General features: G+C 40.1%; 1 protein-coding gene across 1 annotated transcript in view; it reads left to right on the forward strand.

Moving 5' to 3' along the window:
- The window catches only part of DYNC1H1 (dynein cytoplasmic 1 heavy chain 1), a 44,992-nt gene that overhangs the window by 16,960 nt on the left and 458 nt on the right, over positions 1–27,574 (forward strand). Inside the window, exons 28-77 of the mRNA XM_064659195.1 lie at positions 529–629; positions 2,094–2,253; positions 2,537–2,780; positions 2,962–3,145; positions 3,574–3,786; positions 3,958–4,196; positions 4,307–4,463; positions 4,869–5,096; positions 5,342–5,572; positions 5,684–5,824; positions 6,085–6,318; positions 6,886–7,092; positions 7,188–7,309; positions 7,672–7,837; positions 8,077–8,240; positions 8,473–8,602; positions 9,377–9,510; positions 9,754–9,868; positions 9,990–10,151; positions 10,228–10,442; positions 10,529–10,733; positions 10,867–11,040; positions 11,141–11,260; positions 11,388–11,508; positions 12,064–12,259; positions 12,923–13,040; positions 14,169–14,384; positions 14,940–15,152; positions 15,343–15,470; positions 15,883–16,036; positions 16,809–16,955; positions 17,036–17,186; positions 17,380–17,633; positions 17,804–17,938; positions 18,034–18,128; positions 18,221–18,395; positions 19,730–19,805; positions 20,970–21,130; positions 21,406–21,517; positions 21,600–21,660; positions 22,017–22,140; positions 22,475–22,588; positions 22,878–23,048; positions 23,234–23,451; positions 23,649–23,752; positions 24,155–24,366; positions 25,189–25,342; positions 26,134–26,276; positions 26,640–26,808; positions 27,170–27,297. Of these exons, the coding sequence (XP_064515265.1) occupies positions 529–629; positions 2,094–2,253; positions 2,537–2,780; positions 2,962–3,145; positions 3,574–3,786; positions 3,958–4,196; positions 4,307–4,463; positions 4,869–5,096; positions 5,342–5,572; positions 5,684–5,824; positions 6,085–6,318; positions 6,886–7,092; positions 7,188–7,309; positions 7,672–7,837; positions 8,077–8,240; positions 8,473–8,602; positions 9,377–9,510; positions 9,754–9,868; positions 9,990–10,151; positions 10,228–10,442; positions 10,529–10,733; positions 10,867–11,040; positions 11,141–11,260; positions 11,388–11,508; positions 12,064–12,259; positions 12,923–13,040; positions 14,169–14,384; positions 14,940–15,152; positions 15,343–15,470; positions 15,883–16,036; positions 16,809–16,955; positions 17,036–17,186; positions 17,380–17,633; positions 17,804–17,938; positions 18,034–18,128; positions 18,221–18,395; positions 19,730–19,805; positions 20,970–21,130; positions 21,406–21,517; positions 21,600–21,660; positions 22,017–22,140; positions 22,475–22,588; positions 22,878–23,048; positions 23,234–23,451; positions 23,649–23,752; positions 24,155–24,366; positions 25,189–25,342; positions 26,134–26,276; positions 26,640–26,808; positions 27,170–27,297 (8,096 nt within the window). The remainder of the gene's footprint in view (positions 1–528; positions 630–2,093; positions 2,254–2,536; positions 2,781–2,961; positions 3,146–3,573; positions 3,787–3,957; positions 4,197–4,306; positions 4,464–4,868; positions 5,097–5,341; positions 5,573–5,683; positions 5,825–6,084; positions 6,319–6,885; positions 7,093–7,187; positions 7,310–7,671; positions 7,838–8,076; positions 8,241–8,472; positions 8,603–9,376; positions 9,511–9,753; positions 9,869–9,989; positions 10,152–10,227; positions 10,443–10,528; positions 10,734–10,866; positions 11,041–11,140; positions 11,261–11,387; positions 11,509–12,063; positions 12,260–12,922; positions 13,041–14,168; positions 14,385–14,939; positions 15,153–15,342; positions 15,471–15,882; positions 16,037–16,808; positions 16,956–17,035; positions 17,187–17,379; positions 17,634–17,803; positions 17,939–18,033; positions 18,129–18,220; positions 18,396–19,729; positions 19,806–20,969; positions 21,131–21,405; positions 21,518–21,599; positions 21,661–22,016; positions 22,141–22,474; positions 22,589–22,877; positions 23,049–23,233; positions 23,452–23,648; positions 23,753–24,154; positions 24,367–25,188; positions 25,343–26,133; positions 26,277–26,639; positions 26,809–27,169; positions 27,298–27,574) is intronic.

Below are 27,574 nucleotides of genomic sequence, written 5' to 3' on the forward strand. Positions count from 1 at the left end.
GATGCAAAGGGGTAAGGGCCACGATCTCAGTTGGTAGTTACTGGAATTTTGTTTGAAAAGTCCAATAACAAAAATTTTATTCCACTTGGTCTGTTGTTCAGATAGAAAAATAAAGTCTCAAAGCTCTTTGTTGGAAAACAAGAGCTCATTAGACAACAGAAGTTCTGGGAGCAGATGGGGTTTTTCTGGTAAGCTCAAGGGGAGCTATCTGCCCAGGTGCCATTAATCAAGGCCGAGGCCTAACAAGCATTGCTCAGTCCATAATATGGCCCGAGATGAGGTGGAGAGGGTGAACTGGGGGAACAATATGCACTACCACAATATAGCATTAATATAAACATGCAGAGCACTTATGACTAAGATATTGAATAATAAAACAGTCTTGGAGGAAGTGGAAGCAGTTTTAAGGTTTCGTTTGAACCCTCTTGACAAGCACCATCAGAACCCTCACGTGGGCAGATTGCTCAAGTTGGCAGTGGTACCTCAGATGATACACACTAAAACATGTCTACCCCATTTCAAAAATAGGTCCTGCTGGTACTGGTAAAACAGAATCTGTGAAGGCTCTTGGACATCAGCTGGGCCGCTTCGTGTTGGTTTTCAACTGCGACGAAACATTTGACTTCCAGGTAAGCTGTTGGATAAAAAAGTGTAGTCTTTGCCAACAAGCAGTAGGAATCTCTTCAGAACTCTGAAGCAGCCAGCAGGGTTTATTTTCAAGATGATTGCCTATAAGACTTAACTGAGCTGGTATCTGTGGGTCATAGAAAACCTCTGTAACAAAAAATGCCTAAAGCAAAAGGGGGACAGACTATTGCTAGGGGAGAGGTTCTGGTTTTTTTGAACAGGTAGTTCTTTAACAGCACATGGAGGGAAAGGAAGAGGGAAGTACAGGGCAGGGACTTAAGACTGGCTTTAGGAAAGTACCTTCAGTTGTTTAGTTTGTATTGATAGTACTGGTTTAGTGGGGAACAGATGAGAGTGTCAAACTGCTGAAGTAGCTGTACTATTGCTAAATTATCCTTTGCAACATAGCTGTGGTGCTTACCTCAGCATGTGAAAAATTCTTCAAAACAAAATTTATCCAGATATTTGAATGTTAATGGCATCTTCAAACTGAGATGAAATGCCTTTGTGAACTGCAAATGTCTCAAAATAAAAACCTTGGTTAGGTGTATATATAAAAACCAATATAAACTGTAGACAAGGAATCGCTGTAGTTTATGAACTGTGCCAGCTTGCCATGTGTGGGTTTTTTGTGTAAAGGTGTATTTTTACCAGACCAGGGTTCCATTTAGCCAGCATTTGGCATCACAGGTAGTGGGTGATACTCCTTCCTTGCCCCCAGTCCTCTTCCTCCCTCTGACAGTTATGAGGATCAGGAGGTCTGAGCTGAAACGTGTTAGGTTCACTGGAGTATGAACAGAATTTCTCCACATACCATTTATCCCCTTAATTCCACTTGCACACTTCCATAACATTCTCTACCAAATTGTTCCACTGCATCACCATGCATTTTATGAAAGAGCACCTTCTTTTTGTCTGTTTTTAATGATTCCTTAGTTCTTGTAGTGGAAAAGACAGTGAATAATTGATTCCTATTCATCCTAAACCAGTAACTTCTAGACCTCCATCGTACTCTCTCATGTTGCTTTTTACAGAATCCTACCTTAAAGGTTGTTCTTTATGTGGAACTGGCCTTTCAATAAATGTTTTGTAATTCTAGTATCCTTGTGATAAGGAACTGGAATTCCACCCAATAATAACGGTATCAGCAAAGAAAACATTATGCAGTGGAATTATTTTGCCTGTTTTTGAACACACTGCAGTACAGTATGTAGGATATGATAGGAGAGTGATCATATTCTATGGTTCCATGAAGCAGTGAACACCTGAAAGTCAATTGAAACCCTTTAATAACTCTTACAGTGCTACAGGCATAGTAACCCACATAAATGCAGCTCCTTCCTGCCTTTGTATAAGGGCAGAAATATCCTTCCTCCATTGTATAAAGTGCTCTTCTCTGCTCCCCTTCACCTGTGCACACACAAGAAGGATCATGCAATTGAGTGGCTTTTCCCCTCTCTGTGCAGGCAATGGGACGTATCTTTGTGGGACTTTGCCAAGTGGGCGCATGGGGCTGCTTTGATGAGTTCAACAGACTGGAGGAGCGAATGCTCTCCGCAGTCTCACAGCAAGTTCAGTGCATCCAGGAAGCCTTGCGAGAGCATTCCAACCCCAACTATGACAAGAGTATGTAATTCTTTATTCCCAGTAGTCTCTAACATCCTTCATGCTATTTTGTTGCTCAGTTACATTTTTTGCAACTAATGCAAAAAGTGATGAAGCCACTTTCTGTCAAAACTTAAATACTTGAAGTAACTTTCAGCTGGTAGAAATTTATATTATTTGAGTTGCAGTACTAGAGAACCTGCTGTCTGTTACTGTAGGAAACTAAAATAGAATAAGGTATGACTTCTGTTCTCGAGGTGATTGATCACTGACTCAGGTGTAACTGAATGCACTCTCTTTTCAGCTGCAACACCGATTACCTGTGAGCTGCTGAACAAACAAGTCAAAGTGAGCCCTGACATGGCTATCTTCATCACCATGAATCCTGGCTATGCAGGCAGATCTAATCTGCCTGACAATTTGAAGAAGTTGTTCCGTAGCTTGGCAATGACAAAACCAGACCGTCAGTTGATTGCCCAGGTCATGTTGTACTCCCAAGGCTTCCGTACAGCTGAAGTGCTTGCCAATAAGATAGTACCATTCTTCAAGTGAGTAACAAGTTTGGCTCCAGTCAATAACAAGAGAACTTATTTGTTCAAAGCTATAATATTCTTTGCAACTCACTAAGCACATTGTGAGCAATCATTTCAAGTAAACAATGACATTTACTGAGTGTTGTGCTGGTTCCTATTGGCAATCAAATTGTATTTTGTCTCTCTTACTTCTTAGGCTTTGTGATGAACAGCTGTCCTCCCAAAGTCACTATGACTTTGGCTTGAGAGCACTGAAGAGTGTGCTGGTTAGTGCAGGTAACGTGAAGAGGGAGAGGATTCAGAAGATAAAGCGGGAGAAGGAAGAGCGTGGTGAAGTTGTGGATGAGGGAGAAATCGCTGAGAACTTACCAGAGCAAGAGGTAATGTGTGTGCAAAATCTTTACTTCTGTGATAGAGGATGCACACTAAACAAAAGTAACCCTACAGTGTTAGTTACTAAAGGTGGTGATTTGATAGCTTAGAAGCACCAAGTTAAACATATCTTAGGAGTCTCTGAATCAGAATGAAAAACTTGTTCATATGAGGTGGTGCATCCCTAACACTTATTGGTGCTCAGTTCCTCAGCAGTTAATAACAATAGCATAGTAAAGAGTATAAACTGAAAATCAATAGGAAATCATTGTGTAGTTCCAAAGTTGGAACCCCATCAAATGGTTGTTTTTGCTAAGACTGCCCTGGTCTGGTGCTTTATCAGTAAAGTATTTAGTGAAGTATTCCTTGTCAAACACATCTGGTAAAGTGAACTTAATAAAAAAATCTTAAATGAAATGTGACTCGCTCTCTGCAGATCCTGATCCAAAGTGTATGTGAAACTATGGTTCCAAAACTGGTTGCAGAAGACATTCCATTGCTGTTCAGTCTCCTTTCTGATGTATTCCCTGGAGTACAGTATCATCGTGGAGAGATGACAGCCTTGCGAGAGGAGCTTAAGAAAGTGTGTCAGGAAATGTACCTTACCTATGGTGATGGAGAAGAAGTTGGTGGCATGTGGGTTGAAAAGGTAAAATCTAAAACTCAAATATGGAATTGAAATTTATGTATAAGACTAAGCTTTTTTTTTAATTATGAAAGGTGGAAAACGTTCTACTTGTCTTAAGCGAGCAATACACAGAAGGCTTATATTGGCTACTAAAGTTAAGACTTCATTGGTACCTCATTTTTTCTGTCACAGGTTCTTCAGCTGTATCAGATTACACAGATAAATCATGGGTTGATGATGGTTGGTCCCTCTGGAAGTGGAAAGAGCATGGCTTGGAGAGTACTTCTGAAGGCCCTTGAACGGCTGGAGGGTGTGGAAGGTGTTGCTCACATTATAGATCCAAAAGCAATCAGCAAAGATCACCTCTATGGTACTTTGGATCCAAACACCAGAGAATGGACAGATGGCTTGTTTACACATGTCCTGAGAAAGTGAGTCTGTAATAGCATAAATGCAAACTGGCCAGTACATTTGTGCCAAGGATAATTTGGCCTTACTGAGTCGTAGTTCTCTACTGCAATAAATATTTCCTTTAATACAGGATCATAGACAATGTGAGAGGTGAACTACAAAAACGTCAGTGGATCATCTTCGATGGTGATGTAGACCCTGAGTGGGTTGAAAACTTGAACTCTGTTTTGGATGACAACAAACTTCTGACTCTGCCAAACGGCGAACGTCTCAGCCTCCCACCAAATGTAATGTAGCTTTGTTTACACCATGTTTATGTGCTGGCCACGAGCTTGTTGCTTTAGTTTCTTATGTACTAGTGCTGTCCCTCTTTCTCATCACAAACAGAGTAATACTGAGCTCAGGTTGTGTTTTGCTGGAGTTAAGGGTTTTTTTGGAAACAAGCATTTCACTTTATGCTTACTCTGACCCTGTAAGACAAACTTTGTGGGTTATATAAGTCTGTGGTAACACTCAATAATGATGAACTTAGCATAGCGTAACAGAATGCTGCTGTTGATTATTCAGAGTCTAAATGCAAATCAGCTTATTTTGAAAGATCTCTGTTTTTTGAGGGAGAGGGTTTTTGGTTTGTTCTGCTGTTGGTTGGTTGATTTTACTTCAAACCCTTGTTTTGAATTTCTGTTTTTCAGGTGCGTATCATGTTTGAGGTACAGGATCTGAAATATGCCACTTTGGCTACCGTGTCAAGGTGTGGTATGGTCTGGTTCAGTGAGGATGTTCTCAGTACAGACATGATATTCAACAACTTCCTGGCCAGACTAAGAAGCATTCCTCTAGATGAAGGTGAGGAGGAAGCGCAGCGAAGGCGAAAGGGCAAAGAAGATGAAGGAGAAGAAGCAGCATCCCCAATGTTGCAGGTATAACTTAGGTTACATTTGGGATACAGTAGTAAAAACGTTTGTATTACAGGTAGTACAGTGTACTTAGAATCTAGGACAGCCTATCACAGAAAAGCTGATTTCCTCCTCTTTTTTTTTTTTTTTTTTTTTTTTAAAGAATATTAAAATATGAAGCACTTCAAACCTTAAACAAAATCATTTCCTGCTGCCTGGTAATCAAATGAGAAGCAAATTCCTTGAGCAGTGTTTGTCTCCCCCAACAGATTCAGAGAGATGCTGCAACAATAATGCAGCCGTATTTCACATCTAACGGCCTGGTAACCAAAGCACTGGAACACGCTTTCAAGTTGGAGCACATCATGGATCTCACCCGCCTGCGCTGTCTGGGGTCTCTGTTCTCCATGTTGCACCAAGCGTGCCGCAACGTCGCCCAGTACAATGCCAACCACCCGGACTTCCCAATGCAGATAGATCAGCTGGAGCGCTACATCCAGGTAAATACAGTCTGATGTTCACTGGCTGCTGTGTTTGGCTAGATTTGAGTTATTCATCAAGTTTTGTTCCATTACTCTAAAACCAATAGTTGCTTTTGCTGCTTCTTACAGAGGTACCTGGTCTATGCGATACTCTGGTCTCTTTCTGGAGACAGCCGTTTGAAAATGAGAGCAGAGCTGGGAGAATACATCAGGAGAATCACCACTGTGCCACTGCCAACTGCACCCAACATACCCATAATTGACTATGAGGTAAGCCTTTCTTGTGGGAGAAGTGTTGCTCTTTCATGTTCTTATAAGCTTCCTTTAGATTTTGGAGATGAAACTGGAAAATAATTCGCTAGACTGTCTTAAACTTTACAGTTTCACAGTTCAGCAAACAAGCTGCTTGTTTAAATAAACACATAAAATTGGATGCCACAGACCATCCTGTCATTTAGAAAAAAGTGTTTTGACTAAGGTTGAGCTAGATTCCTACTGTAAATTGTCTAATCACGTTTTTGTGCTCCTAGGTGTCCATTACAGGTGAATGGGTGCCATGGCAGTCCAAGGTTCCTCAAATTGAAGTTGAAACACACAAGGTTGCAGCTCCTGATGTTGTAGTACCAACCCTAGATACAGTTCGCCATGAAGCGTTGCTGTATACTTGGCTGGCAGAACACAAACCTCTGGTGCTCTGTGGCCCACCAGGTTCTGGGAAGACCATGACCCTCTTCAGTGCTCTGAGAGCTCTGCCTGACATGGAGGTACACAAGGGACTGTGTGTGTCTGTGTACACGTGTGTGTGTGAATTACAGGGTAGTAACGAGTCTCTAAGTTCTTAAAGATTAAAGCAGTCTTGGTTCAGCGTGGAAGTTGTTTGCTAGCCAAAATTCAGTGGTAGCTTCACCTCAGTCAGTTATGTGTATGCAGTAGCAAAGAATAAAATTTATGTTGAGAATATCAATTTCTCTTAACATAAGAACTACTTTCTTCCTTTGCCTGTTCAGTAATACAGGAGGATTCCTACATTCAGTACTTAAAAACCTGTGGTAGTGTTTAGGATAACTCTCATCCTCCGGTGTATCAAGGTGGAGTAACAGTTACGTGAGGCTGTGATGTTCAAAGTCCAGGGCTGGACAGGAAGCAATACTGCATAATAAATGGAAAACCTGCAGTGGGAATAAGCAATATACAGGCAATAACCTGTAATATTGATGGTATATGTACTTCCATTGTGGAAAGCCAAACATGCCTGTTTTCAGGACTTTTGATATGTTCTCTTTCAGGTCTTAGTGTATTTTAACTATTTTTTTCACTATTTTCTTTCTAAGGTGGTTGGACTCAACTTTTCTAGTGCTACCACTCCAGAACTGCTCTTGAAAACTTTTGATCACTACTGTGAGTACAGGCGTACCCCTAATGGAGTGGTGCTGGCTCCTGTGCAGTTAGGAAAGTGGCTGGTGCTGTTCTGTGATGAAATCAATTTGCCAGATATGGATAAATACGGCACACAGAGAGTCATATCCTTCATTAGACAGGTTTGTTTTTCTTTGTAATCAACTGTATCATACCAGTGATGTTTAGAGAACTACAATGTTCCACTGATTTGATTTGATTTTTGGGTTTTTTCCAGATGGTGGAACATGGAGGATTCTATCGTACATCTGACCAGACATGGGTGAAACTGGAGAGGATTCAGTTTGTTGGTGCATGTAATCCACCTACTGATCCTGGAAGAAAGCCCCTCTCACATAGGTAATGTGTCTAGTAAACCCTATATAACAACAGAATAGGGGTCAGAACTGAAGCATTGACTGTGTAATCTGTTCTTAATACAGTTGTTTAACAACAACTGTGCTGAAATTGTGTTCCTTGCTTTTGCACTAGCTGCTAGTTGTTTCTTACCATGACAGCCAAACAGTGGACTCTCTGTTAGGCTGTTGAATCACCTGTCTGAACACTGTGGATACTTCAGAATGGAGTCATTAAGGAGCAATCAAACCAACTGCAGTTACTGATGATGATTTTGAATCAAGCAGTTATTTAATTTTGGCAAAAGATAACTAAGAGAGTACAGACTGTCATTTTCTGTACTGTGTAATATGCTAATTTTTCAGATTTCTACGACATGTTCCTGTGGTTTATGTGGACTATCCTGGACCAGCTTCACTTACTCAGATTTATGGAACATTCAATCGTGCAATGCTGAGGCTGATCCCATCACTTCGCACATATGCAGAACCTCTCACTGCTGCTATGGTAGAATTCTACACAATGTCTCAGGTAACTTGTTGAATACAACCCCAAACTCCAATTAGAAGTTTTGCTTTTATGCTGAATCTTTTAACATGCAGTGTTCGCCTTTCATATGGACAATATGTGTAAAAGAGCTCATCTAATTACTGGAGTTCTGCCAAAAACTATTGAATTACACTAGCAAAGTAATATCTTGCAATGCCAAGGCCTGTAAAGAATACGGTGCAACTTTGAGATAAAGTAACTAATTAAGTTTAAATTTATAGGAGAGATTCACTCAAGACACACAGCCACACTACATCTACTCACCTCGTGAAATGACTCGATGGGTGAGAGGTATATTCGAAGCATTAAGACCGCTAGAAACCTTACCAGTTGAAGGCCTGATTAGGATTTGGGCCCATGAAGCCTTACGACTCTTCCAAGACAGGTAAAATAAACGTGAGATGGGGAGGCGAAACCAAAAAAAGCTGAAAATTAATTTTCCCCACTCCTTGCCAACTTTCATTAGAAGATGAAAATATTACCCTTCACTCTAGCTTGACTCTCCTGGGAGCAGTATCTGCAAAGTAAAAATATACTTTAATCATAGTGCTGACATATGATGTGATTATATCCTCCCATTATAGAGGATTTGTACTCACTGACTTTTCCTTGTCCAGACTTGTTGAAGATGAGGAGAGGCGCTGGACTGATGAGAACATTGATATGGTTGCCCTGAAACACTTCCCCAACATTGACAAAGAGAAGGCTATGAGCAGACCTATCTTATACAGCAACTGGCTGTCGAAGGCAAGTGAAAATTTTTAAAAATTAAAACCCAAACTTAAAAAAGTTGGATGCAAGAGAGTGGTACAGCTTTTATAATTAAATCATAATTGGTGACCATAATTTTGTTGAATTGATCTTCAGAAAATTTTTGCTATGATTACCTGAAGTGAACTCTACCACAAATTTAATAGCTATTGTGCCAGGGATGCTATTCTAAGAGCTACCACAATATGTGAAGGCAGTATTAAATAATATTTCTCAAGAATGGTCTAACAGTACCAGGTAGTTGCTGACAATTATTGCTTATGGAACCTCGTGGATAAAAAGTGACCCTTAAGCAATACTGATATTACACATTTTATGGTGGACTGTTTCTCGCAATCTGAAGTGTTCCAGCTGGGCAAGCTATATGAATCCTGCTGGGTTGAGGCAAAAGTCCACCTAGCTTGCTACCCATCTCTGACCAATAGTAAGTGACTAGGAAAGGCTGTTTAATATAAATTGGGAAGTGATGGAAGGGAGTAAGTCTGTAGTGGTACTTCCCAGTCTCTTTGGTAACTGGCAGCACAGGTTCAGCCTATGGTAGGTTCAGTAGATACAGTGTTTAAACCCCATGCAGCTACCTGTGGCACTCTAGGCTGTGGACATGTTCCTGTGTGAGTTAAAGGAGTACAGTATTCTTAAGTTTTTGTAGCGGATTGCTGCTAGTAGTTCTGCTTTTTTGTACTCATAAATTTATCCCTAAGCAAACTCCCTTAACCTTAATTTCCATACTGCATTGACTGGTTCTTCTAGGATTATATTCCAGTGGATCAAGAAGAATTAAGAGACTATGTGAAAGCTAGGCTTAAAGTCTTTTATGAAGAAGAACTTGATGTACCACTTGTTCTGTTCAATGAAGTCTTGGATCATGTGTTAAGAATTGATCGGTAAGTTTAGATTTCTGTTGCTGCTTATGTAAGTAGTATTTAGAGTTTAAAACAGAGTACCCTGAGTACAGAGTAAGAATGGAGCATGATCTCAGTGTTGTCTATAGAAAATAAACTGCCAGCCTCCAGATAGCAGGATCCTATTTGGAAAGATGTGTCAGTTTTGGTACTAAGTTTAGGTATTCTAGAAAAAGCTTTGGTAAGTTGCTAACACCAATCACACTTGGTTATGTTGTTTTTCAGGATTTTCCGTCAGCCACAGGGCCACTTGCTGCTAATTGGAGTCAGTGGAGCAGGGAAAACAACCCTCTCAAGATTTGTTGCCTGGATGAACGGTTTAAGTGTCTACCAAATTAAGGTTGGTGTTCTAGTTTAACTTTTAAAAACCTGTTAGTCAAAACTCACCCGTAAATATGACCTCCAAAAAGCCCATTAAAAGCTAAACCAAAATGTTAATGACCAATGCTTAATCTTACCAGGTCCACAGAAAATATACAGGCGAAGATTTTGATGAAGACCTTAGGACAGTATTGAGACGTTCTGGCTGTAAAAATGAAAAAATAGCTTTTATCATGGATGAGTCAAATGTATTGGATTCTGGATTCCTGGAAAGAATGAACACTCTCCTAGCCAACGGAGAGGTAAGAAGATTTTAAGTAAATATTTTAAGCACCTCTCTACAATCACAGACTACAGCAAAACTATCTTTTGAATTAGGTTCCTGGTCTCTTTGAAGGAGATGAATATGCCACCCTCATGACTCAGTGTAAAGAAGGAGCACAGAAAGAAGGTTTAATGTTAGATTCACATGAGGAACTCTACAAATGGTTCACCAGCCAAGTTATTCGCAATCTCCATGTTGTGTTCACTATGAATCCATCTTCTGAGGGCCTGAAGGACAGGGCAGCTACCTCTCCTGCGCTCTTCAACAGGTAATTGCTGCATATTCCAACATGTTGTACCAGTACTGCTGAAACAGTACTTTCAGGGAAGTCTTCACAAATGCTTTGTATTTCAGATGCGTCTTGAACTGGTTTGGAGACTGGTCAACTGAGGCACTGTACCAAGTTGGCAAAGAGTTTACAAGCAAAATGGATCTTGAGAAACCAAATTATATTGTGCCCGATTACATGCCAGTTGTGTATGATAAGCTGCCACAGCCACCATCACACAGGGAGGCCATTGTTAACAGTTGTGTGTTTGTTCACCAGACTCTTCATCAGGTATGTTATTATTATACTGCTTAACTTATCTCTAGGTCACAGCATCATGCATCAGTTTCCTAGAAAGTATGATCTTTGGCATTCATATAGATTTAAACCCAGTGCATACTCTGCAACTTTTTGTTCCCCAAAGGCTAATGCTCGGCTGGCAAAACGAGGAGGCAGAACTATGGCAATCACACCACGCCACTATTTAGACTTCATCAACCATTATGCCAACTTGTTCAATGAGAAGCGAAGTGAACTGGAGGAACAGCAAATGCATTTGAATGTTGGTCTTAGAAAAATCAAGGAAACAGTTGATCAGGTACATATCTTTAAAACTTTGCCCTCTGTAAGACTGGAGTGGTAAAATAGATCTCAATGCTTGATGTGAATGCTCTCTTCCACCTTACAATCCATCTCAGGTGGAAGAATTGCGGCGTGACCTAAGAATAAAGAGTCAGGAACTGGAAGTGAAAAATGCAGCAGCCAATGACAAGTTGAAAAAGATGGTGAAAGATCAACAGGAAGCTGAGAAGAAGAAGGTAAAAAGTTTTGTTAAATCTCTGTGCATAGCAACTATTTTATTTACAAAACAGAGCTTGCAGAGCAAGTACTGGAAGAAGTTCAACTTCTAAAAAGCAATATTTTGTCTGTGAAATTTTCTTCTAGGTTATGAGCCAAGAGATTCAGGAACAGCTGCACAAGCAGCAGGAGGTCATTGCAGACAAGCAGATGAGTGTGAAAGAAGATCTTGACAAGGTGGAGCCTGCTGTCATTGAAGCTCAGAATGGTATGTTAGCACCTTGAGAGATCACACTATGGGCTTGGATCTAAAACTGGTCTATGGGAATGTGTTTTGTTGTAATCTGGGTTGGTCCTAACAAAAAAGTAGGCTCTTAGCAAGGGGCTGAATAGTGTTGAAGAAATTCCTTCTTTTAAATTCACAGTCTTTGAACTGTGATTTTTTTTGTGCTGTGTATAGTTCTGATCTGATACTTGATGTTTCTTTTATGGCTTGTGGCTTAGTTTCTGGCAGACCAGTTCTAGAAAGACCACTGATGCCTTGCTGCTGCACAGACGATATTCATTAAACTGGGTAGGCAAATCACTGGTTTGAGTGAATGGCTTTTGGGCAGCAGAATAAGTTGCCTCTGACCATTTGGCAAGTTGACATTTATGGAAGCGTATCTTATGATAGTAGTTTGGATGTTATCCAGTAATATCTTTTTCTCAAATAACCTCATATTCTTTTTGAGACTCTTGAAGCATTTTTACAAATCCAGGGTGCCCTTAACTGTTTGTTTTCTTCCCAATCAACATTCTTCATCTTTCTGGCACTGCTTAGCTGTGAAGTCAATCAAGAAGCAGCACCTGGTCGAGGTCCGTTCCATGGCTAATCCACCTGCAGCAGTGAAGTTAGCACTGGAGTCCATCTGCCTACTGTTAGGTGAAAGTACCACTGACTGGAAACAAATACGTTCCATCATCATGAGAGAGAACTTCATTCCAACCATTGTTAACTTCTCTGCTGAGGAAATCAGGTAAAGTGCAAGTGTGAGTTAGTTGTTTGAAGAAATTTTTTACGAAGGACAGAGGGTCTTAACTGGACTTTCCTCTGTGTAATTGCTTTGGTAGCACTTGAATTCTTTTGGCACCAGCATATTCCTGCATGTAGTGAACGTGCAGGCGGTACAGGAGACAGACTGCTGAAGCCAAGGTGTAACAGGCAAACTGGGACAAAAGAGCTGCTGTCGAGTAATTTCAAGGCATGGTTGCAAAGCAGTGTGTTGGTGTCCAAAGCCACATTGTCAGTTGAAATTGGTTTTGCAGCAATAACAGATGAGGTTGCTGAGGGCTTCATCCAGCTAAGGAGGTCCGTTTCCTAGCTGGCTCTGAACATGAGCAGAATGTCAAACTAGACATCAGAATTCCCTTCCAACTCCAAATTTTTCTGAGTGGAGTTAAGCAATCCGTGAGTGACTAATCTTAAAAGTATTGCTTGCTGAGTGCCTTATATCATACATAAGCTGTAATTTCTGAAACAACATGTTGAACTAATTAAAACATTCCAGCTACCAGATAGCAAAACTCCCAGGAAATATTCATTGTCAGCTGTGGAAGGCAGGCCAGATAAAGGGATACTGAATGCCCCTGTGCTGACATACAGTGTATTCATGCTATCTGTAAAAACTTTTCTCTTGCAGTGATGCCATCCGGGAGAGGATGAAGAAAAACTACCTGTCAAATCCAAGTTATAATTATGAAATTGTAAACAGAGCATCACTGGCTTGTGGACCTATGGTGAAATGGGCAATTGCACAGGTAAAGTCAGTTTGAGGAAGCAAAGGCAAGGTGAAAAGACTGAGCCTGAAGGCATATAGCAATGTCTAAAGGTGCTTTATTCAACCAAGTATTGCAAGCTATTTTGCTTCAAAGAAATGGGTAGATGGTTCAGATGAACACTGATAGGATCTATAGTGCTGTGCCAGAGGACTGGCAGTTGTGATACAGCTTCTGCACTGAAAAACTTTAGGTTTACAGTGAACAGTAGTGGATGCTTTCTGTATCATTCTACAGGACAATACAGCTCCCCACTGGAAAATGCAATGCAATCCTCTTAATAGAGACTGCATTTGTCTTGCCTCAAAGTGGGGCCTGCTCACAGGCAGCTCTGCCAAGATCTTTTAGGCAGACTTCTAAATATTTGACTAGTTTCCTAAAGGAATAGGTTTTGGCAAAGATGCCCCCATACGGAGATATCAAAGAATGGTTTTACTTGCCTGTTGGTGTTCCATACAGCAAAGCACTTGGCTCGTTAAAACTGTGCCTGATTGGAATGGCATGAGTGGAGACACTGTATTTCGCTTGAATCTTGCCAATAGGCCCTGTCCTAATTCTCCTACAAGATCACACAGACATTGTGTGATACACCTCCCAGACAGTGAATATCCTGAGTTGGAAGGGACCCTTGGGGATCATTGAGTCCAACTCTTATGTGAAGGGCCAGTGTGGGGATTGAACCCACAACCTTGGTGTTATTAACACCATACTCTAACCAACTTGTTCTGTGGCTTAGCTATACTCATTTCATTGCTAAGAAAGGCAGATTAGGACAGTACTGGCATGGACACCCAGTTGAGTATTTATGTAAAACAGTGCTGTGCACTTCTTAATGTGGTCTGAACCTTTTGGATGACTTCGTGTAAATCTACAGAGCAGGAGAAGGATCTTGCAAAAATCAATTACTTACATGTCTGTGCTGGGTTTAAACTAGAGTCCTAGGGATTGATGCGTGATACTAAGTTTATTTTAAGTAGTTAATTCTTACAGGGGTCAGAAGTACATAAACTTGAAAAGATGCAGTTGATAGTATATACCTGAATTCTGTGGTTCTTGTTAGCACGTGTCATTTTAGAAAGTGCAAAGGATTTGTTTATTTATTGTTTGCAGCTGAACTATGCTGATATGTTGAAAAGAGTGGAACCTCTACGCAATGAACTGCAGAAGCTGGAGGATGATGCCAAAGACAACCAACAGAAAGCAAATGAAGTGGAGCAGATGATTCGTGATCTTGAAGCCAGTATTGCCCGTTACAAAGAAGAATATGCAGTACTGATTTCAGAGGCTCAAGCCATTAAGGCAGACTTGGCTGCTGTAGAAGCGAAAGTAAGACATTTATATATCAGTAATTTTTTATTTTTTAATCTCTGACAGCCTGAAATTTAACCGTTCTTCAAACTTTTAAGTGGACTTCAGTTGCTTCACCTGTGCAGTGTGTTTGAACTGTTCCATCTCTGGATGTCCTGAGGCTTCTTAAGCTACTGAAACCTGGCTAGAATTAGAAATATCAACATATGTTGCTACTTGGTTAACAAGACAGTTCAGATAAGGCTTAAAATACATAGAAAGCCTTTGGAAACAGGCATGCATGTAGTGGGATTGCAATGTCTTATCTGGACTTCTAGGGGAGTGAATTTCTCTATCTGCTTGATCTAGTCATTAGTATGTCACCACTATGCTAGTACTTAGCTCTTCTAAGTTAATCAAGGCAACAGTTAAAATCAAAGTAATAAATTAACCCTGAAGTGATTCTGCACAAATTTAATCTCATTCTGGGCTTTTAAATTTAACTTGGGCCTTGAGCCAATATTTAGTTGTTCTAAGAGACTTATAATACGACAGTTCATCATCTAAAGAGTCTCCTTCACCACTTATTTCTAGGTAAACCGTAGCACAGCTCTTCTGAAGAGTCTCTCTGCTGAACGTGAAAGATGGGAGAAGACAAGTGAAACTTTCAAAAACCAGATGTCCACTATTGCAGGAGACTGTTTACTTTCAGGAGCTTTTATTGCCTATGCTGGCTACTTCGATCAGCAGATGCGTCAGAATCTGTTCACTACGTGGTCTCACCATTTGCAGCAGGCAAATATCCAGGTAAAGATGCAGTCATGATAAGTTAACCATAAATAGATTTACTGCAGCAGCTAAAGAAGCTTTAACATTGCTAGGTAAAGGATGGAGCTGTTGGAAAAGAACAGCTTTTAGAGCTGTATTTACTTAAAATGTCTTCACCACCTACTTGGAGAATCTCTAGTTAAATATTAACTGTGTTTCCTTCTTGCAGTTCCGTACGGACATTGCAAGGACAGAGTACCTTTCCAACGCCGATGAGCGGCTTCGCTGGCAAGCAAGTTCTCTACCTGCAGATGACCTGTGCACTGAGAATGCCATCATGCTCAAGCGGTTTAATAGGTATTTCATTCTAAGATGTAGAATTCTTAAACAATATTCTCACAGCAGGCAGGGTTTGCACCTATTGCATCACCGTAACTCTTTCACAGCACTGTTTACTCTTGTGGGAACCTCTAATGTTTGTAAAAGCTTCTCAACCATGTGTAAACGTAAAAACTCTCGTTCACCTTTGCTTGCCATATTTTAACAGCTAAGCATAACAAAAAAGTTGGCTTCAACTGCAGCTGTTTCGTTGCCCAAATAACAGACTTACCTTTCAAAACTCTGAAGTCATTGAACCTGTCCCAAATTATTCCTTCAATAAACAAGGTTTTAGAGTTGAGACTAATAGTGTAGCATGAATTTATAAAACGCTTAGATATTGTCTGCAGTCAAAACCTGAATAATGAAAGTGGTTTTTTACTAACTTCAGGTATCCATTGATCATCGATCCCTCTGGGCAAGCTACAGAGTTTATCATGAATGAATATAAAGACCGTAAGATAACTCGTACTAGTTTCTTGGATGACGCTTTCAGGAAGAACTTGGAAAGTGCCTTGAGATTTGGTAACCCACTTCTAGTTCAGGTTAGTTACATGATCATGTAGAAACTATCTAAATTCTTGAATTCTACCCGTGTACTAGAAAAGCTTGCATTTTTTCTTTTAGTGACATGCAAGCAACTTTATTTTCAACTATAATTTGCCAAGTAAACTAGTGATATGTGAGGTGTTAGTCCTGAGAAGAACATTGGTGAGCTAGAAAATGAAAAGAAGGGATTTCCTTTTCCACCATTTCAAGATCAAATGCTTTTATTTTGAAATTATCTTTCTTTACTTTCCAATCTGTAAAATGGCTTGCAACCTTTGTTTTCATGTGCTATCTCTAGTAATAGATAATAGCAAATAATATGGCTAGTTATCTAGAATTAAATTACTCTGAGTATGAGAGAGAAGTTTCAGTAATACAAAAAATAGGTAACTGCAGGTATAGTTGACTTTCACTTGAGATGGGTATGTTTTTTGCTTCTTAGTATGGAAATGGGAAAATGGGGTTAGCTCACAGATCAGTAACTGTTGCTTGTGTTGCTTGGGATAGGGCTTGTAATACATTAGAGCTAAGACAATTACAGCCATCAGTAATACTACCCTTCTGAGGTTATGCATGGTAACTGCCTAAACTTTGTGCTTGTGTAGCTCAACTACAAATCTAAAGTGGAAATGCCTTCTGAATGTGATCTGTATTCCTAGCCAACTGCCAATTGATTGGTTACCAGACCTTTAAGCCCTAGTTCAATTGGGAGTTTTTGCTTGAGACACTTGCAAGGAACACAATCTCTTAACACATTTCTGCTTTTAGGACGTGGAGAGCTACGATCCAGTTCTGAATCCTGTTCTGAACCGCGAAGTCCGAAGAACTGGAGGCAGAGTTCTCATTACTCTAGGAGACCAAGATATTGATTTGTCACCATCCTTTGTCATCTTCCTCTCCACCAGAGATCCAACAGTAAGTAAAATAAAAGCTGTCCTGTTTGGAGAAATGGTGTCTCAGAAAGCTGAGAAAGTTTTTTGTGTTTCCTGTGACAGGTTGAATTCCCACCGGACCTCTGCTCTCGCGTTACATTTGTGAACTTCACAGTAACTCGCAGCAGCCTACAGAGCCAGTGTCTGAATGAAGTCCTGAAAGCTGAAAGACCAGATGTTGATGAAAAACGTTCTGACCTCCTGAAGCTTCAGGGTATGTTTACCAAAATGAACTCCTCCTGTTCTAAAAGAATACATTGGTTTTACTGTAGCTGTAGAAATACACAGTAAAATGTCTTCATGCTCTGGCTTCTCAAGATGTCCAAAGCCAAAGTACACACAATTCAAATAATTCTTAAAAAACTAACATATCTATACAATGTGACCTATTTTTCCTTCTAATTAAGGTGAATTTCAGCTGCGCTTGCGTCAATTGGAAAAATCCCTACTGCAGGCACTTAATGAAGTGAAGGGACGTATCCTGGATGATGACACCATCATTACTACTCTTGAGAACCTGAAGAAGGAAGCAGCAGAGGTTACCAGAAAAGTGGAGGAGACTGACATTGTCATGCAAGAAGTTGAGACAGTTTCTCAGCAGTACTTGCCTCTTTCTACAGCATGCAGCAGTATCTACTTTACTATGGAGTCACTGAAACAGGTAGGATGAGTTGTTTTTCCTGCCAGAAGCTTCATGTATTTACTGTTCAAAGCTAAATAGGCACTGCCTGATTCCAGCATGGCTGCTATATTGCAGTTTGTTTGGCATATGCCAATGACTATCAAACAGCAGGACTCATGAGAGAAAAACTGAACCCTTTTGTCTTTCAGATACATTTCCTGTACCAATACTCCCTCCAGTTTTTCTTGGACATCTATCACAATGTCTTGTATGAGAACCCAAATCTGAAGGGAATTACAGACCATACTCATCGTCTCTCAATCATCACAAAGGATCTCTTCCAGGTTGAGTTTTTTAACTAATAAATGTAATTCTTCGGTCAATTTTGAAGAGTCAAGAGTTCATGGCCTCTGTACTAACTTCCCTGTTTTGTTGGTAGGTGGCATTCAATAGAGTGGCACGTGGCATGCTGCATCAGGATCATATAACATTTGCCATGTTGTTGGCCCGGATCAAACTGAAAGGCACCATTGGGTAAACATTTATATTCTCATTTCACTTTAGTTGACAGAGGGAGGGCTGTCTCGAAGGCATCTGGCTGAAGTCTTCTTTTCCCTTAACGTTAGGGAGCCTACATATGATGCAGAATTCCAGCACTTCTTGAGAGGGAAGGAGATTGTATTAAACACTGCATCTCTCCCCAAAATCAATGGTTTGACTGTAGAGCAAACAGAAGCAATGATGAGGTTGAGCTGCCTTCCTGCATTTAAGGACCTTGTTTCGAAAGTTCAAGCGGATGAGGTAAGTGTTGGCTAGGGCTTGTTTCTGCACTGAACTATCTTGTGGGGCTTTTTAGGTGTCTGCTTGAAGAGCTTTGTGCTCACAAGTAAACTCTCCTAGGATGGGAATGGGGCAGCCTTACAAATAACTAGTTGTAGTTGTGGAAATGAATATTCTTATTTCCTTAGCAATCCAGCTGTGAAACTTGTTGTAAATACCACTGTTCACATGGACTTGGAAGTGGCTTAACTCTTCATCTGGCTTTGTTGACCAGCTTTGGTTCCCATGGTAGAAGTGTGATACTGCATGTCTTTTCCTGCATCCCTATTGTGTGATAATTGTGCAAGAGAGGGGAGCAGCCCCAGCCATACATAACTTCATTATGGTGGGCTTTTGGACATGAATTTGGATCGTGTTCACTTTGCTTATTCTCATGACTGAAGTGTTGTAAAGAATACATCTTTGTTCTGACTGTGAACTGTCAGGTTCCAAATTATGTCCATATCTTAAATAGTGTCTGCTTGGTTTGTCTTGCCTACTTTTTATATTAGAAGTAAAATTTTCTTTACTATGTCTAATTTTTATCAAACTTTTCAGCCTGGGGTAAAATAATGTACAGCTTGGGCTTGGGCTTATTAGAGATCTGTAGAATTGTAGTGCTGGAGGCAATGCAGCAATAGGGCACATCAGGGAAACAATTTGGCACATCTAAAGAAAGTGTAATAGACAAAGCATAATTTGAGTTTTACATGTGGATTTTTGTTTTAAAAATCAATAGAACTTGGAGAAATTCATTGAAATGAGTCAAGAACTTATTAAATGTGCTGGTCAAATTGCAGTCTTGCTCAAGAAAACATTCAAACCATTTATATGTGAAACTCAAACCATCCGTATTTAGAAGCCTGGGAAAAGACCAAACTGTGTTGAGTGTTAGACAATATTTGAGGCTAAGTTATATGATGGACTCAATTTCATTAATAGTGTTCCTGTTTAACAGCATTAGCCCTGTTTTATTTCTCAAGACTTACTCATAGATAGAAGCTCAAATGCTTCATTTTTATTATGATCTAAATTTTAGATGGATGATAAGATACAACCATTAATTTGGAAATTTTAAAGATCTGTTTGCAAATCCAAAGCTAGTGGAGTTTGGACAAGTTGAACCTGACCCTGGCAATCTTTGTTTCCTACTAACAGTTCGTATGTAACTGAACACTTTTGCAGTACGTTAAATCCTAAATACTAAGGCTGACATTGAACATTTCTGTTGCACTATGAACAGGACCTGCACCTTGCAGCAGGTTTCTGATGCCTCGAAACTTCCCTTCAGGTTTTTTGCATTTTTTTCAATACAGCAATTCTGTATCTGGCTGGATAGCAGTTCCCCTGAGCAGACTGTACCATACCTTTGGACTGAAGAAAAACCTGCGAGTAAGTGAAGTTGCACTGTTGTCCACACCAGTCGTACTGTACTGATCTTAGTAGAGTTACTATGGTTTTAAAACCAGTTCTAAAGTAGAACTTAAGTTTGGACCTTAATGGTTAGGGAAATCATAAAGTTGGGATTGTGTAAGAACCTGAAGTCTGGTGGGTTTGGGTTTTTTTGGGAGGTTAATTGGTTAATTTGGTTTTGTTGGGTTTTTTTAAACCATTTTGTAAGCCGTAGTTACTACACTTGGCTCCTGCACGTTAACCTGTGATCTGATCTTCCACTGAGGAAACATAATTCTACAATCTCATTAGATTATGTAATAGTTTGGATTAACCTTAGTCATTGCAAAGCTGGAGGCAGCTCAGGACTCTAAAAAGCTCCAGGACCAAGTTTTTCTGAGGACAGGGCTGGTCTACTACAATGTTTCCTCCTGCAGTTGTATCTTAAACCTGAAGTCTTAGCTCTTGCTACATTAGTTGTTGGTGCTAATTTGTTAAGAATTAGAACTTGAGGGTAACTGTTGCCCTTCGGTTGTCCCCAGACTGAAAGGTAACTTTAGGAAGTGTTTGCTGTCTGTATCATTTTGGGCTCATTCCTGTAGGCAGCTTTCTAAATTAAGGATCTAAGCTTGTATTTACTAGCTACTGTGCAGCTGCTAGACCATTAACTGAAGCAACTCTAGGTTATCTACCCTATGCATGCTAGACAAGTGCATAGTACTATATAAGTCTAGCTCAACAGCAGATTATTGTATGAGTGAGAAGGTGTGAAGAGATCTCTTGTCCTTAGAAATTAAAATCACTCATGGCAATACTTCTAGCCTGTAGATTTTGTAAACCAGTAGCATTTCAGTAGAATCCAAATGCATCTTGTCCAAGTGGGCTTGTGGAGGGCTCAGAACATGACCAGTTGAGCAGGCAGTTAAATAGTGTTGCAGAAGACAAACCAGCTGAAGCTGGTGAGTTTCTTTTGACTGTGAAGCTGAAGATGGAATGTAGGCATTCTGTTAAAAAGTTGCAACAGATCTTTCAAATGGATAATTAACTTTCTAAATATGTAGTCTTGAGAACAAAATGGAGAAAAATGGAATGGAGAATTAAAGAGAGGAGGGTGGTGAGAATGGTTTTCTTACCTGTCCATCTATTGCTGTGTCCTCTTTCCAGCTCCTATTGGACAGGCCATTCATCGCTTGCTTCTGATCCAGGCCTTCCGTCCAGATCGTTTGCTGGCCATGGCACATACTTTTGTTTCAACAAATCTTGGAGAGTCTTTCATGTCCATTATGGAGCAGCCTTTAGATCTGACACAAATCGTAGATACAGAGGTAACCTCCTTGTTTTTGAAAGGCTAAAATCCTGAGGCAGTGCTTAGTGCCACCTTGCATGAGTTACATAGTGAGTAAATCTGTCCAACCAAACATTTCTTTACTTACCCTTCTCCCCATGGTATGAGGAGTGGATTTATTTTTCTATTTGTTAATATAAAACTAAGAGTGACATAGTATCTTTAGCTGGGCAGAGGGAAGAAACACTGAGCTTACTGCATTCCCTTATTTGTCCAATGACTGATTCATATCTTTTTAAACTTCCTGGGCCACAGGTGAAACCAAATACCCCTGTGCTGATGTGTTCAGTGCCTGGTTACGATGCCAGTGGTCATGTTGAAGACCTTGCAGCTGAGCAGAACACACAGATAACTTCAATTGCTATTGGTAAGAACATACCTTATTTCATCATCTAAGTGTAAATGAAATTGTTAGCAGTAAGAGCTTTAGCAACCCTTCTGTCTTTTAGGTTCTGCTGAAGGGTTTAACCAGGCAGATAAAGCAATAAACACAGCAGTGAAATCTGGAAGGTAAGTTCTGTACTGCCTAGTAGAAAGGTAAATGGGGGAAAGTAATCTACTGGCACTAAATAGATAAAACCCTGAGTAAAAATAATGAGACCATCTTTTGAACTGAAACTTGTAATAACAAGCGCAGCTGTTCACAGCTTCTGTTTAAATATTTTCAAGAGAAGTAGGTTGTATCTGCAAAACAAGAAAGTTAACCTATTTACAGTACACACTAACTGATTCTATGTAGAAAACAGGTTTAAAAGAGGTAGGAAAATCTATAGCATTGATATTTTGTTCTGTTACTTGTAATGATTATAGCAAGGATCTATAAGCTGTACACTGAAAAGCACTTTTCCTGTTTCAAAAATTAACAGATGGGTAATGCTGAAGAATGTTCACCTGGCTCCTGGCTGGCTCATGCAACTAGAAAAGAAGCTACATTCCCTACAACCCCATGCTTGCTTCAGACTCTTCCTTACCATGGAGATTAATCCAAAGGTAACACTGATTTAAAATTTGATTCTCTGGGGGAGTAACCAGCTCTCAGAGCCAAGAGTGCTACCCAGGGAGGGTTTTCTCATTACTGCCTTTTTGCAGTAAGGAAAAGGAAAATACATGCCTGTCAGGGGAGTTACTAGCCTTGGGTTTTGATAACTTAATTGTAGCTGAAAACGTCATACCCTCCCTTTTGCTGCTTCTTCTACCCCTCCCAAAAGAAAGGCAAGAATTTGTGTGCTCACAACAAGGTTTTGAAGTTAATGCAGACTATGGTGTTAGATTTAACTTAGTGAAGGCTAAAACAGGTGGATTTGAGCTTATTGATCTTTTCTAGGTACCAGTGAATTTGTTACGTGCTGGACGAATCTTTGTGTTTGAACCTCCTCCCGGTGTGAAGGCAAACATGCTGAGGACCTTCAGCAGCATTCCAGTTTCTAGGATGTGCAAGGTAAGGTTGCAGTTTGTGTCGATGAAACTGAGAGGAAGAATGTGTTCAGTAAAATATGACCTTAGATGATAAAACCTCAGCTTCTCAGATGTACCTAGGATGATGTTCTCTCCTCACAGAAGTAAACTAGTAGTTACTTCTTCTGTTGGTAGAATGTATAAAGTTTTGGTAGCAATCTAGCATTAAATCTGATACTTTCTAGCCTTTTAAGCAGACTTTGATTTTTACCAGTTCACTTAAGTAACAGTTGTTTGGTTTTGTTTGTTTGTTTTTTCTCTCCACTTCCTAGTCTCCAAATGAGCGTGCTCGTTTGTATTTCCTCCTGGCCTGGTTCCATGCCATTATCCAAGAGCGCCTGCGCTATGCTCCGTTGGGTTGGTCCAAGAAGTATGAGTTTGGAGAGTCTGACCTGAGATCTGCCTGTGACACAGTGGATACATGGTTGGATGATACAGCAAAGGCAAGTAGTGTTGTGTCCTTGGGTACAGGTAAAAAATTAGATTTTCAGAGAAACAGTCTGTTCTGGAAACATTTAGGAAGTTGAATGAGTAGGCACAAATAATCAGATGGCAGTTTAATTTAGGTTTTGAACTCAATTCCTTAGTAAGAGGACATGTCAAAACTGTTGTTTGCTGTTAATTATAGGGTCGCCAAAACATTTCACCTGATAAAATCCCCTGGTCTGCACTGAAGACACTGATGGCACAGTCTATCTATGGAGGTCGTATTGATAATGAATTTGATCAACGTTTGTTGAACACTTTCTTGGAACGTCTGTTCACTACTCTGAGTTTTGATAGTGAATTCAAACTGGCCTGCAAAGTTGATGGACACAAAGATATTCAGATGCCAGATGGAATCAGGTATCAATTTTTCCTTATCCTGATCTCTCTGTACAACTTTTTTATTTTAAGTTAAAAACTTGCACACAAAGAAAAGCAAAAAACCAAACACCTTACTATATTTCCACGCTGTGTAAACATCTGTCTCAGGCAACTAATTACCTTGGCATTGTAATAAAGGAAACTTTCTAATGAATATTAAAACTCTTGACTTGCAGGCGTGAGGAGTTTGTCCAGTGGGTTGAGATGCTGCCAGATACACAAACGCCATCGTGGCTGGGCCTGCCGAATAATGCAGAGAAAGTTCTTCTTACCACACAAGGTAAAAACCAGAACTTTAATGATATCTTTCACAGATTACCAGGCCACCATTGTAACTAAAAAGCAGAAGAGAAATACAAATTTTGCTAAAGAGTCAATAGCTTTCCCCTCCTCCCTCAACATAATTGGTTTAACCTTCTGCGAGGTAAGACACTTGAGTAGTCCAAAAACTGACCAGAAGCTTGTGAACCAAAAAACCAGTTACATTTAGCCTTCCAGATGGCAAGCTCCCATCTTGATTCTGGGAAGCTTTGTTGTCAGCTCTGGAGCCACCTACAGCTGGGCAGTTCTGAATCTTAGGTCTAGACTAAGTATGAGGAAAAGTCCTGGTTCTTGCTTGTAGTAGGATGTTTTCATGTTGATTCCACTGCTTCTCTGACTAACAGCGTATTTCCTATTTTAGGCATAGATATGATCAGCAAAATGCTGAAAATGCAGATGCTAGAGGACGAGGATGATCTAGCTTATGCAGAAACAGAGAAGAAGACAAGAACTGATTCTACGTCAGATGGGCGCCCAGCCTGGATGAGAACACTGCATACCACAGCCTCTAACTGGCTTCACCTTATCCCACAAACTCTAAACCATCTGAAGAGGACTGTGGAAAACATTAAAGTAAGAACTAAATTTTATCTAATGTGGGCATAGGTAAAGCACAGGTTCAGGTGCATGGTGAAATGCAAGTACCAGTTAAACTGTTCAGGGATCAATGGATTGATTCCAAGTGCCATACCTGTGTAATGCTCCCCTGGGTTCCTTGATATGCTCCTAAAAGCTGGTTTATGTCTTTTGGGTATTATTTGAAGAAATGCAATGGCAAACTGTTTAGTAAGGGTACCAATTCTGAAGCTTCTCTGTGATCAGGTAGCAAGAAACAAGTGCTTGTGACACACTGACTGCTGCTTGTGATAGTGTCTTTACAGCCAGTGCACGTTAATGGCTGCTAAAATGTGGTGATGGTCGGTGAGGGGAGATGGGGCAGCAGCTTCTGCTAACTCAGAACAGAAATTGCATGGGCTGGAAACTTTTGAGATCTTTATAGTGGTATCCTAAACTCTAGCTTTGGAATAAGCTCCCTAGTTAAATGTGCCCATGATTGTCTAACTGCTTCCAAGGACTTACTCTGGGATAGTAGGCAAGAACCTTTTGTTGCTGATTAAAAAGAAGCCATAGTTGATTGGAAGGAGCTGCAGCAGGCAATCTGCATTCATTGTTCAACTATGAATTCTTTCTCGCTTCTCTGAGGGAGAGGAGATTGTTGGGTGTGAAACAGTTTCTGCACTTACTTTCTGCACCACACACTGCATCTTCCACGTTTAATGCTCGTGGTTGCAGTGTCACTGCTCAGTCCACCCGGGATTTGGAGGTTGCTTTTTGTAGCAGTTTTCCAACAAGAACTTTGATCTGCAACTTAACTTTCAATGTTCTGACCATCAGGATCCTTTGTTCCGATTCTTTGAGAGAGAGGTGAAAATGGGAGCTAAGCTGCTCCAGGATGTTCGTCAGGACCTTGCAGATGTGGTACAAGTGTGTGAAGGAAAAAAGAAACAAACCAACTACTTGCGCACACTTATAAATGAACTGGTGAAAGGTATGGTCCTTCAAATCACCACCTCCCAGGGCTCTCTTTGCCTCTTACACTCCATAAGAGGCTTTTGTGGTCAGCAGCTTATAAAAAAACAAAAAATGGCAGAAATATCTGGATAGGCTTTACAGTTTGACACAAGCAATACTTTTGTGTCAAGCATAAAATTCCAATTGTTTTGGTTTGAAATTTCAAGTTGAGGTGTCTAATATTAGTCTTTTTTTGTATGGTTTATATTAGTAGCTTAATTTCTAAGCTGAAATCTTCATAAATTTTCTCAATGTCTGAATTGTGACAGAAGAAAGTTACTCATACCACGCAGTGAGTAATATTGCTCCTAGAAAATATTCAAGTTCTCTGAATTTCTGTTTCAAGATTTTATGTAAATGTGGAATTTTCACAGACATCCTGCTTGTAATAATGCATGAAGATTTGCTGTCTGCTTTGTACAAAAGCATTTCCTAAAACACAGATATTTGACCTCTTCAGTTTTTTTCTAAAGAACTGAAATCTTCATGCAGACTTGGAGATCAGCTATGTCCTGCTGTGTGTTACTGCAGCTGCTGCTCTTGAAGGGTGTCTGAAGCTGGATGGCATTTTAAATACAGAGTACACCTGGATGCCATTTGCTTTGTAATCTTTGAAAGTGCTTTCACTTACTGAGGGGCCTTTTAAAGTAGAGATTGATATTCCTGTACAAATCAGATTGATTATTGGGAGAAAACATGAAGTGTCAATGTAGTGTATAATTTCAACCTGCATACGAACAAAACTTCATTCTAATCCCATTTTTGTAGGTATTTTGCCTCGTAGCTGGTCTCATTACACAGTGCCAGCTGGTATGACTGTTATCCAGTGGGTGTCCGACTTCAGTGAGCGCATTAAACAGCTGCAGAACATTTCCCAGGCAGCTGCATCTGGTGGAGCAAAAGAACTGAAGGTACCTTGTGCTGACTTCTAGGGGTTGGTGGTGGAGCTGGGTAACTCCTTCATGGGGTCTTTACATCAGGACTTCTAAATAGTTCCTCAGACGGTGACTTTGAGTCAATATTCTCTGAAATGTGCCTGTAAATACTGTTGAGTCTCTCCTGGTCTCAGCATGGTGAGGCTTAGCAGGCTAACTGAGCCTTAGTATTGTAGAAAACAAAGCCTTAGAGCAAAAGGCATCTCAACAGTTACTCAGTGTTCCAGTAGCAGCAGGAACATTGTAATGTGAATAGATTGCTGAAGTAGTGTTTATTAGTCATTAATTAATACTACAGCTGAAATGTTTTTTCTCCAATTTCTGCCCCCCCCTAAATAGAACATCCACGTGTGCCTTGGTGGCCTGTTTGTACCAGAGGCATATATTACTGCTACAAGACAATATGTTGCCCAAGCAAACAGTTGGTCCCTTGAAGAACTCTGTCTTGAGGTCAATGTTACAACTACCCAGAACGCAGTCCTGGATGCCTGCAGCTTTGGAGTCACAGGTAAACTCATCAGAAAGAAGGGGACCTTGACCTAAAATGTTTTCAGAAACTTCTGCTATTAAATGGGATATGTCAAATGAAAAAGATCCTATCACTGCAAATGTTAATACACACTTTCTGAAGTTGTTTAAAGATTAGTTTGATATTGGTTATTAGGGAAGTACTTACAGTGCTAATAAATCTCAAGGCTCAGGTCAGTATATATTTAAGTGGTATTGTATAGTATATCAACTACAACCTCTTCATTTTGCAGGACAAAATACTTCTCATATAGTGGACTTAGCCCTTAAATGATACACAAGGAGGTGGTCTTTGGATGTATGAAAGCTCTTAGAACTCTAAACTGTATTTCAATTTACAGGCCTGAAGCTTCAGGGAGCCACATGCAGCAACAACAAGCTGTCACTTTCAAATGCTATTTCAACTGTACTGCCCATTACACAGCTTCGCTGGATCAAGCAGACAAATGCTGATAAAAAGGCAAATGTTGTAAGTATTGTTAAAAATATTTAGATATACTTAGTAGTTTTTTTCCTGAAGCTTTATAAATACTTGTACTAGGCTAGCAGCAAACAGACCTAGTGTTGACTAGGTCTTTCTTTTGTATCTATTGATAAGGAGGAGAGGCATCCAAAAACTAACACTATTCACGTCAAAATGTGAATTTATACCTATAAAAGCATAATGAGTTTATTAGGTCTTGGGTTTTTCCCTCATATTTTGAGTACTGAGTTATCTGAGCATGAATTCCCATCTTGTAAGTACC

This window comes from Pseudopipra pipra, chromosome 6, assembly GCF_036250125.1.
Source record: "Pseudopipra pipra isolate bDixPip1 chromosome 6, bDixPip1.hap1, whole genome shotgun sequence".
NCBI lineage: Eukaryota > Metazoa > Chordata > Aves > Passeriformes > Pipridae > Pseudopipra > Pseudopipra pipra.